The following is a 12268-nucleotide window of genomic DNA, read 5'->3' as shown; positions in this document are numbered from 1 at the left end:
TCACTAAAATGTATTCTGGAAAAGGACATCCTAATCCTATGGTATATTGCTGCCATAATAAATTACAAGAGGGGGTAATTTTATTTTATTTTCAAATTATTTCCTACAAACCAGCCATCTAATTTGGAAAGTGGTTAAGAGCCAAGTTTTAAAAATTATGTACCAGGAAATGCCTCATTTATGAATGTATACGTATTTGTGCTCATAAATTGGGTAATTGTGCACCTAACAACTCTCTTCATTTTACCATTATTCTGTTGTTTGTATACAAATGAGGCTTCTTTTAATTCAAATTCTGTAGCCTGGAACATTCACGATTAGTGGATGACTATCATTTCTGCTTCTGTTCAGTGTTAATGCATACAATTTCATGTGAAATTATAGAATATTTTATTTACTTTGGTATAACTGTAGCTTCCCTGGTGGCTCAGACGGTAAAGCGTCTGCCTGCAATGCAGGAGACCCAGGTTCGATCCCTGGGTTGGGAAGATCCCCTGGAGAAAGAAATGGCAACCCACTCCAGTACTCTTGCCTGGAGAATCCCATGGGCGAAGGAGCCTGGTAGGCCACAGTCCATGGGGTCACAAAGAGTCAGACACGACTGAGCAACTTCACTTTTTCTTTCTTTATAACTGTAACAAGAGCTTCTTTACTAAGCATTCATTCTGAAGTTAATTTGGCTTTATCTGTTATATAAAAATGCTAGAAAAGGTATTGAAGTTTTATATTACTTTTTTCATCAGGTTGATATCTAAATTTAAGTTCTGTCAAGTATAGTCTAAAAATTGGAATGATTGCGATGGTACAAATTAGTATCCCAGGCATTTTAAGGTTACAGCTCATCTCTAAAATGACTGAGCCCAGATAGAGTAGTCCTGATAAGGCTTATTAACAGACACTGTGCTAACTATTTAGAGACATTTCATCATTTAAATAGATTATAGAAGAAAAAAATCAGCCATTTTTTAATCTTCTCAATATTTTTCCAAAAGTATATATACATATTTATATATATGTGTGTAAATATGTGTGTATGTATTAGTTTCCTATTGCTGCTGTAACACATAACCATAAACTTCTTGGCTTAAAATAGTAGAAATTTATTATCTTACAGTTTGGGAAGTCAGAAATGAGTTACATGGAGCAAAACCTAGGTGCCTGTGGGGCCACATTCACTAGAGAAACTCCAAGGGAGAATCTGTGTTCTTGCCTCTACCAGCTCCTAAAGATGCCTTTCTTGAATTTGTTGCTCATGACCCATTTCTCTATCTTCAAAGTAATAGGTATGACCTTCTCCTCTTTTGTAATAAAATTTCCTTCTACTCCCCTCTTACAAGAACACTTGTGGTTACAATTTATGGCTCACTTGGGTAATCCACGCCTATTTCCCCTTCTCAGGATCCTTAATCACACAGTTTTCTGTCACCTAAGATAGTATTACAGATTCCAGGATTAGGATGTGAATAGCTTTTATGGCAAAATTGGAGTATAGAATACTGTCAACAAAAGTCACATAAAAACAAAATATGTTAGAAATAAGTACAGTTTAGAAAAAAGTTGTACAGATTGATAATATAAGCAATATAAGCAGGAGTTCCTCTGCTATGTTCCAACATTTTATGTTGTTGACTGGTAGTTTTCATTCCCGACATAAACAGGACATTAACTGTCAGGTGTTTTTTCTGGTATTCTTCATCTTCTATTCTTGTCTTTCCCTTCCTTGTACAACCAATGCTTAGTAATCTAAGGTTATAAGTTCATGAACTGGAGCACAGGTTTACATGGCCTGATATTGTGATTAATTTAGAAATAATTTGCATTTGATATTTGAACATAGACATGTTTTCAGTTACAAGCTTTTGTACTCCTTTTAAGCCTTTTTGTCACCCTGGCCTTGAATTTTGTTGTTCTCAACACTAGTGAAAGAATTGATCACTTTGGCACTAATGGTGTAATTCAGAGTAGTATGATGAGTTTTTAGGAGACAGTTGTAAAGGTTCCTTAATTCTTCAAAGATCATACATCTCTGAGCTAGATTATTTTTTTCTGTGTTCAGTATCATTCCAGTGTTTATGTCTTACCCTTACCTTTGAAGAGAAAATTTCATTTGGTACTTCTAATATGTGTTACGGTCCGGTGACTTCTAGAGTTACCAATAAATACGTTGTAGCAAAGTAAGCATGTATTTTCTTGCATAATGTATAAGCTAAATGTTTACGTTTTCTTCCTTGAACTACAGAATACCAGAAGGCCCCATTGATCAGGGGCCAGCTTCAGGAAGGATTCGTGCTTTAGAAGAGCAGCTTGTGAAGGCCAAAGAACAGATTGAAAATTATAAGAAACAAACTAGAAATGGTAGGTAATCATACATTGTTTCTCCTCTTCAATATACTGATATTAGTACATATAATTGAAAGTTTCCTTTCATCAGAATGTTGGAAATGCTAATACTCTCCATTGCTTGACAACAGGTTTGGGGAAGGATCATGAAATCCTAAGGAGGAGGATTGAAAATGGAGCTAAAGAGCTTTGGTTTTTTTTACAAAGTGAGTTGAAGAAATTAAAGAATTTAGAAGGAAATGAACTCCAAAGACATGCAGATGAATTTCTGTCAGATTTGGGACATCATGAAAGGTACTTCATTTACATTTCATTTGGGATTTAGTAAAGATTATAATCTAAGAATGGGAAATGGAAACCCTTGTTAATTTCCCTGCTGAATGGCAAATGATATCTTCCATGCTGGGAAAGATTGAGGGCAGGAGGAGAAGGGGACGACAGAGGATGAGATGGTTGGATGGCATCACCGACTCAATGGACATGAATATGAGTAAACTCTGGGAGCTGGTGATGGACAGGGAGGCCTGGCATGCTGTGGTTCATGGGGTCGCAAAGAGTTGGACATGACTGAGCGACTGAACTGAACTGAATGTTTAGAAGCAGTAGAGTGCCTGAGGGCTCAGTGGACGATAATCACTGAATGTAGTTCATCACCAGAAAATATTATTTTAAATGAATTTCTAGAAATCTTTATGCCCTGAATAAACTCCAAAGGTAGTGCTCAGTCAGCTAGCAGTACATTAAAATATCTTCCTTTAAATCTCCTTGTTATACAACTGACATTTGAAGTGGAGTGTGCAGTTTACATTATAGTACGTTCATTGGAACACATACTAAGGCTGGCAGTTATGTTTTGAATTGAAACACTGAAAACTTCAGCAACTTTTTAAGATTTCTAGTGAAAGGTTAATAAGTTTTTGATAAAAAGGAGCATTCTGTTAATTGCTCTTCCATTTAGTTGCTAGAAAGAAGAACCTAAAATCTGCCTAGTTAAGTTTGTTTCTCCTGTTTGCACATTTCTGAAAATGTGGAGTTTATCTTCCGTGGCAAAGGACACATTTTGGTCTGGTGTGTTCATGCAGAACAAAATGTATCTGAGAATCTTTATAGATATGTAAAACCTGTCCGTAGGCCTATTATATTTGCAAGTCTATATTCCCAGTGGGATTCTGATGGCAATTACTGTTTCATTAGTGAACAATAAAAGAAAAATTGTTGTATTAACACAGCCTACCACTGTGAAGAGGAAAAGAATTACCCCACAACCTAGAGATTCATATATATTAACATATCAGCAATATTGTAGTTATTTTAAAATATTGCTTTGCTGTTTTAAGTGAAATTACAAATAAAATCTGTCAGTTTATTGAAATCATTTTAGTATTAGTGAATCTACAGCAGTTTAAGATAGCATAAATTTCAAGAGCATTGATTTACTAGGCCACAGATTCAGCAGTCCCTTTGAAATTTTTGCCTAACTTGCAGTCAGGCCATACTTAGACCTTTAAACCAAATATGGACTGATTCTGTCCTTAAAGCTTCTCCACCCTAAGCTGATTCTGGGCACCATGGTTCTATTATTTGGAGCTTTGTGCTTGTGTGCTTTGCTAACTGCAGTTTTTTAGGAAAATGCAGATCTGAAGAGGATTTGAGTTGGGCAGACTATATGGTATTTTAAAGGATAAATTTTGGCTCTTCTGATATAATATTTAAAGTTTGAATGATTTAATTACTTGAAAATTTCATTTTTTCAGTTCAGTTCAGTAACTCAGTCATGTCCGACGCTTTGTAACCCCATGGACTGTAGCACACCAGGCTTTCCTGTCCATCACCAACTCCCAGAGCTTGCTCAAACTCATGTCCATCGAGTCAGTGATGCCATTTTATTTTTTTGCCTTTTCCAAATTAAAATAATTATTTAAAAATTATTTTGTGCTTAGGTTCTGTGAATGTATGTAGGAATTGAAAAAATATGTGGAAATAAAAAATTTGGGGCCCTGAAAAGTTGATGTAAATCAGTGTTAATTTTTTTGTGAGTTGAGTTCAATCTTAAATACATTTTGTTTCTTGACACTGCCTGTTAGTAAATGTTAAGTAATAATATTTTGCTGAAAACAAAAAAGGAAAGAGACCCAAAATACACAGTTTCTTTTGCTGTCTTAAGCAGAACTTATAATGAACTTGGGATACAACTTCACAGGGTGGTAATTTAACTCCAGGCAGCCAGATTAGAATGTCGTATTACAAATAATGAACAAAGGACAACCAAAAATTAGATAAATAACCTTTAATGAATGTACGAATAGAGAGGATTTGTAGGTATGTAGCATATGCCATCTTACTGTTAATTTCCAAGATGTTTAAGTATAAGAATTAAAATAGACCTTTGTCTCTGGTGATTTTAACATTACACAAAATCCCCATTTTCTTTTTATGCTGTCCCAAATTATAGCATACAAGTGGTCTCTGGACTGAAAGTCAATGTTCTCTGAAAAATTAGTTAGAGGTTAAGTCTATCAGTTTTATTGTTCAGATTTCCCTTTGAATCACTCATCATTTTTTGTTCAGAAAGATATCAGTTATAGTGAAATTACTTATGGGCTTTTGTTTTTTCAGAAGGGCTTTCTTTATGTCTTAAAATTTTGTTCTCATAGAAACTGATATCCTTTTTTTTTAGTTTCTAAATCAACTTTATTGTGTCATAATTTATTTACAATGAAATGTACATAATATAGTCTATAGTTCTGTGGGTTTTGACAAATGCTCCTAGTTTTATAACCATCACTGCAATCAAGATACAGAATTGCTACTGCCCTAGGAAAATTCCTTCTGCTCCTTTATAGTCAGCACCCTCCCACCCCCAACTCCAATCCCTTACAGTCACCAAATCTGTATCTGTCCCTATAATTTTGCCTTTTCCAGAGTTTTATGTAAATGAAATCATCCTATGTAGATTTTTGAGAGTGGTTTCTTTCACTTGGCATAATGCATGTGGGATTCACACAGGTGAGAAAAATAGAAGCCACAGAACTTGGTGACTGATCCAGGGTACGGAGATGGGGGACTCAAAAGTAATTGAAGACTTTGTATTTTGCTGGAAGGATAGCATTCATAAATGGAGATCATTGTTTCTTGTGTAGTAATTTGATTTTTTTCCCTGACAAAGTGTAGTCTCCTGAAGGCTAGAACTCTAAATTCAATACCTTCTCTACCCTGCAGTGCTAAGCACTTATTATTTAGTCTGCATTCAGTAAGTTATGTCTTTTTTATTTAGTATATACATTCTTTGATTATTTCACACTCTACTTTGCACCCTGTGCAAAAACAAAATCCTATTCCATCGAAAGATTTATTAATTTTGTGCAACTAAGGAAAATTATATAACTGAGGTCAGAATAATCTCTTGTAATTGAGAATTGCAAAAGGTATGAAGGGTGAGTTATAGGAGAAAAGTCATTTACCTCTAAGTATAAAGCTAGAAAGCCCCAGTTGATTTAACAGTGGATGCTGCAAAACAGAGTATCTGTTAGAAATCACCGAGTATATAGGGGAGGAATTAGAGGTGGGGATCTAAAGTGTTATCAGAGTCATGCTGAAAGGAAGCCTGTGGGGCCAGAAGAAAACCTGACGTTTTGTATTTTTGTACTCAGTGCCCTTGACTGCATGTTTGATTTACTTTGGAGGATTTAAGTGACCCCTGTATCTAAAAGTAGTCATGAGACTTCAGTTATCCACGAATCACTAAAAATACAGTGTTTCCGATTTGGAGTATAAATCTGATTCTAAGCAATGAAGTATGAACTTTCTTTGAATGTGAATGATAAAAAATAATGTTGCTTACCAAATATATCTGATCGTTTGTTTATATTTCATGGGCCCTGTGCTCAGTAATTTTTTAAATGCATCTAAAAATATGTTGAAATTGAGGTGGGTAAAAAACCCACTTTGCCTCATCATAAACTTATTAGGGTTGTTAGAGTCAGAGAACTAGTTTAGATTTAATGTTTTATTCCATAGTGCTACTCTTCCTTGAAAGAAGAGGAGAAAAAGTAAAATGAATATGGAACATTATTTTCTTTTGATGACCGTGAGCTCTTGGTTCCAATCTATTTATTTTACAGACACAACTGGAAATTCAGTTTAATATTGAAAAGGAAAAAATATGTATCCTTTGTTGTTTTTACACATTTTTTCATACTCAGCTTTTATTGTCTCTTAGGCCTTATAGTTTAATATGATAAGTGAAATTGCACATCTTTCATTTTAATTCTTAAAAAAGTAATATATCATACTGAAAGTATATAAATCAGAAGTCCTTTGGTATATGTTTATTAGTGTATATTAGATTTCTTTTTATTTGTGTGAACAATATGAATGGTTTATAGCAATGTTATTATGGAAAGTATATTTTAAAGAAGTCAATTCTAAGAGCAGAACTCCTTATTCAGTGAATAAATTTCCTAGAACCCTAATATAAAACACTGAATGTTGAGTAAATCACAAATATTGCTAATGTCTTCAATTGTCATACTAAGTAGAAAAATTTTAATTCCTAAACATTTTTAACTCGTAAAGTCATGGTCATAGAGATTATGAAGATATTTGAAATTCAGTGCTTATCATCTGATAAATAGAGGCATATCTCACAACAGTCTCTTCTCAACATATAGGTAGGTAAATTAGAAAGTCAGTGGGGAAGTCAAAAGTGCTCTGTGCCAGTTGTTAAGAATTTTTGTGTGTCGTCATTACCCTAGTCTTTTTCCAGCTTCAGCAAGGTATCAAGAGCAGCTGGAGGGCGTCTTAAAACAGGGATTACTGTATCCCATCCTCAGAGTTCCTGATTCAGTAGGTCTGGAGTGGGCCCGAGAATTTGCATTTCTAACATCTTCCTAAGTGATACTGTTGGTCTTTGAGAACAAAGGCTTTACAGAATCCCTGGTTCTCTTTATTGGTTCACCACTGATATAGGCTATGTTAAAGTGAAAGTGAAGTTGCTCAGTTGTGTCTGACTCTTTGCGACCCCGTGGACTGTAACCTACCAGGCTTCTCCATCCATGGGATTCTCCAGGCAAGAATACTGGAGTGGGTTGCCATTTTCCTTCTCCAGGGTATCTTCCCGACCCAGGGATTGAACCTGGGTCTCCCGCCTTGCAGGCAGATGCTTTAACCTCTGAGCCACCAGGGAAGCCCAGAGGCTGTGTTAAGTTTCTTGGAAAAATCGCATGTCTCCATAGGTTGGTGCGCCTTATCAGTAAACTGTGGGGAAAAAAAAACTCTTCCTTTGCTCCCCACTTGATGCTGTTTCTTTTAGTGAGAGGACCATATTTCTTTTCTAGAATGTAGCTCTCATTGTTCATTACTCAAAATACCTACCATTAATGCAGCGTGGATTCCAAATATCATGTGGGTTTTAGCTCTCCTGAGATTTTTAGCAAAATGCTATTGACCTGATTAGCCTATTACTTGGGAGCTAGTAAATTAATAATATTCTTTGACTTTTAGGAGTTTTTATTTTTTAAGAATTTAGAGGGGCTGATGGTATAATAAATAAATACAGAGTAGAATATTATTATTACCTGGTATATTGATCTCAAGCATTAATATCATTTCAGTTGATCATTCTAATGATTATATGTGACCATGCTTCATAGTAATACCATCGCATTTACTTGATGCTTCTGATATCATTGATCATGAATTGACCCTGGCCTCTTTGAAATAGCAAGAGGGAAATCAGCCGTTTAGAATGGTTATTTTTGTCATTATGACTTGATTATTTATGTAGTAGTTTTAAGTGCTTGGATTTATGATTTTTTAGATTTGGCCCTTAGTTTCTGAGGATATCATGAAAAGTTTTATCTTACCACCCTTTTTGCTTGTTCAGAAATATATTTCACTTAATCATTGTTGCTTTGGCTCTTTTTGTCATCTTTATGGCACCAGACACCAGTTTATGAAGTAGTTAACTGGAGTTGCTTCTTTCTTATTTTAAATCATACCAATTATTAAAGGATAGGAGGTTTCACAGAACTGATGAGCTATTTCTCAATTAAGTTGACTGAAACTATTCAGAAGCAGCCTAGTGAAGTAGCAGTCTCATTGCTCCTGCCTGGTTTGTATCATCTCATTACCAGTAATTTGTAAAGCAGCTTTGCTAAGGCTGAGAACAGCTATGTTTCCCAAATGATGAATGATACTTACGACTAAGCTGATTAGCTTTTTGCTACTGTAGGGGAATATGGAACAAAAATACTTCAAATCAGGCAAGGGGTGCGATATCTGACTGGTTATAGGGGAATGTTGGTAGGTTAACATCTCACAGGTTTATTTGATCGGCATTGCTAGTCATAACCATTGTGGTCCAATAGCTTGTTTTGTTTTCCTCTCTTTATAAAGTAGACTCTCTTCAACTGTCTTTGAAAGGTCCAAGAACTGAAATTTTCATTCTTGAATAGTTAAGTTTTGTGAACCTTCAAATCTATCATTCTTTGTGCTTTATTTTATTATATACATACTTAATTTTTTTCACATGTGTTTTGATTCTTACATGAAGCTGGAATGTAGTAGATATTCTTTCTCCAGTTTTTAGTCTCTTTAGGCAAAACGTTTTTGTATGATTGTTTTCCTACTAAGGAATTTAGTGATACTAAATATCACTAGATACTATCCAGTGATACTAGAACATTCCTCTTAATGTCCTTGGACAAAGGGAGACATTGTCATATGAAGTTACTCTTATTCGGCTTGTTACTGAATTTCTATCCGCCAGATTGTGATTCTCCATCTTCTGTAAGGGAACATTCTGTCCTGAAATAAAATTTGCATTGGAAGGAGAATCTGGTGGGAAAGTGTGTCTTATCTAGTGGCCCTAACTCTTGTTTTGCCTGTCCCCACCTTACATCTCCTTGGGTGTGGTTTCCAAGCTCAAAAATTTTTTTGACATTAAAAATACTTAACTTACTAAGGATATCCTATGTGCCAGTCACTGCAATAAAGGCTCTCTATTCGTTTTCTTATTTTATCAACATAACAGGAGACACGAGACACAGGTTTGATCCCTGGGTCAGGAAGATACCCTGGAGAAGGAAATCCACTCCAGTATTCTTGCCTGGAAAATTCCATGGACAAGGAGCCTGGCGGGCTACAGTTGAGGGGTTGCAAAGAGTCAGACATGACTGAGCACGCACGAGCAATACTATGTGGCGAACCTCCTTATTTTATAAAAAAGCTGTACTCAGGCCTAGAGAATTTAGATAGCTTATGCAATTAAGTAGCAGAGCTGTTCTATGTAAATTTCTTTCTCTTAATTGCTAAATACTTCTCTGAGCTTTATTTTTCTCTTCCACACATGGAGATATAATTCCTGCAATAGTAGCATTGTGATGATTAAATGTGGGAAAATAAATAAAACGCTTTCCACAGTCACTAACACATTGTAGAATCTGGTAGACTGTAGTCAGACCTGCCCAAGGAAAGTCCCACAGAGGATATATATAGAAAATTCCTAGATCCTGCAAGGAAGGCACCATTAAGGGGAGATTGTCACAGTGCTAACAGGAAGAATTTCAGGGTCTGAAACCTAAACATAAGCCTAATGGAGCTCACTCACCAAACAGCATAATTATTGCCCTGTGTTTTTATTGCTGCCCTTTGGGACTCCCCTCTGCCTGTGTGGGCTGTCTGAATGGCGGTATTCTAAAATTTCTCCTGAGACAACATGGGAGGCAGTGGGAACACTGTCTGCCTTTCTGCCTGCTGCTCACAGTTTTATCCTTTGCACTGTTTGCTTCTGCCCCAGGAGCAAACCCAAGTGTTGCCCCTGATGCATATTCACCTGTGGATTAGGTTTCATGGTGTACCCTCCCTTAGTCACATTTGCTTTCAGTTCAGTTCAGTTCAGTCGCTCAGTCGTGTCCGACTCTTTGTGACCCCATGAACCGCAGCCTGCCAGGCCTCCCTGTCCCTCACCAACTCCGGGAGTCCACCCAAACCCATGTCCATTGAGTCTTGCCATCCAACCATCTCATCCTCTGTCGTCCCCTTCTCCTCCTGCCCCCAATCTTTCCCAGCATCAGGGTCTTTTCCAGTGAGTCAGCTCTTCACATCAGGTGGCCAAAGTATTGGAGTTTCAGCTTCAACATCAGTCCTTCCAGTGAACACTCAGGACTGATCTCCTTTTAATAAATTCCAGTTCCTTCACCTTGGGCTTTTCTTGCTTGAATTACATCTTCTGTGCCAGCCGTCTGGGAGAGTTTCCCTCTTCGGCATTTTGAATCTGGTATAAAAAATACTCTGCTTGTGGTTCTTCATTGGCATAATTGAGAAAGACCTGAACATTAAAAACAGTTTTGTGAATATTAATATGTATAAAAATAGGAAAATTAACAACAGACATAAAGAATATAAATGTAGACCAGCTTTGGAAGAAGGGTTTGATATTTGTCAGCTATGATTTTTGTCGTATTTTGTCATAGCTGACAAATATCAGACTCCTGCTCTTAGAGTCACAGGTGTTTGTCTGGCCTGTCACTTATCTTCAGATGTGTGTATTCTACCCTCAAATGACCAGTGCTGTTCTGCTGGTCCTTTGCCTGGATTTGTAGTGATATTTCCCAGACTTTAATACCTCAGGACTTTAGATTCATCATCCACCTCCTAGATTTTTGGTAATCTTCATAGTCAAAACTGAGTCAGCCAGATTATCCCAGCTTTTGAGACACTTCTAAGAGATTTGATTTTAGGATGGAGTGACTGAAAATCCAGAATTTCTGTGGAGTGGTTTTCAGACATCATGTTTCCCAGTAATGGGCTGGGAAACTGAATCTTTCTATTTGATTATCCTCATGTCTTTGGCTAACAGGTGACAAATTTTGCAGGATGGTAACTTCTAAACATTATTGGATTAGCAAAGAACTACAGTTGACCCTTTAAAAAATGTGGAGGTTTGGGACACCAATCCATTGCACGGTCAAAAATTCACATTTTGACTTCCCCAAAATGTCACTAATAAATAGCCTTCTGTTGACCAGAACCCTTACTGATAATGTAAACTGTTGATTAACCCATGCTTTGTATGTTGTGTACCAATATTATGTAGTCTTACAATTAAGTATACTATAGAAAAGGAAATGTTATTAAGGAAATCATAAAGAAAATACATTTAAAGTACTGTACTATATTGATACCAGAAGTTTATGTCCTCTGTTTACAAAATGAATTGTCTCTCAGTAGCTTCATCTATACTGTTTTATAAGATACAAAACACTATAGGTATTATACATATTATAGTAGAAAGCAAAAATGAAAAGATAGCATAAAAATTCATTTATTTACAGCTATAACAATATATGTATTATACCTGTATCAACAATGATTGCTTTAAAGGAGGAATATAATCAATATAATTACTTTGTGGTAGCCTAGACTATACACTAATAAATGAATTGTTATAAAATTTTTATAGCAAACAGTTTTACAGTCATATACATAACACAGTATTAGAAATATTACATTTTTTAAAAAACCTATGATAATAGGCTAATATGCAGTTACTCTAATTATGAAGAAGGAATACTCTATAATAATATAATTCTTTGAAAGCAAAGTTATGAAACAGTAAGAAAACTAGCACATTGTTAATTTTATATTAAATATCATTCACTTTATGCCTATGTAAGCACCTATGAGTACCAGCATATATTTTACACATTTATGATACATCTTTTTCTCAATTTTTTTTGTTATTTCCATAGTACGTGGTTCATCTGTGAGTTTTTTCAAATCATCTCAAATCTGAAAAAATTTTTTCCAATATTTATTTTTAAAAAACTGCATATAGCTAGACTACTTGCACAGTTCACATTGTGTTGTTCAAGGGCCAACTGTAGGTTGAATTTAAAGTCATTTCCTGGACTTCTCTTCTTTACGT

At 35.7% G+C, this 12268-nt stretch overlaps 1 protein-coding gene and 1 non-coding gene across 34 annotated transcripts in view; both read left to right on the top strand.

Annotated features, from left to right (window-relative positions):
- Positions 1-12268, top strand: part of FUT8 (fucosyltransferase 8) — a 361102-nt gene that overhangs the window by 218851 nt on the left and 129983 nt on the right. For all 33 annotated transcript variants that reach the window (XM_086320236.1, XM_086320227.1, XM_086320238.1 and 30 more), the window contains 2 exons: positions 2240-2355; positions 2472-2634. In XM_086320236.1, coding sequence (XP_086176362.1) covers positions 2240-2355; positions 2472-2634 — 279 coding nt within the window. The remainder of the gene's footprint in view (positions 1-2239; positions 2356-2471; positions 2635-12268) is intronic.
- TRNAC-GCA (transfer RNA cysteine (anticodon GCA)) lies at positions 417-488 on the top strand. The gene has a single exon. It is a non-coding gene; the product is annotated as a tRNA-Cys (tRNA).

Source organism: Bos grunniens, chromosome 10 (genome assembly GCF_055505025.1).
Source record: "Bos grunniens cultivar Pamir isolate PY7600 chromosome 10, Bosgru_T2T1.0, whole genome shotgun sequence".
NCBI classification, from domain to species: Eukaryota; Metazoa; Chordata; class Mammalia; order Artiodactyla; family Bovidae; genus Bos; species Bos grunniens.
This window is presented reverse-complemented; position numbering and strand designations above follow the sequence as displayed.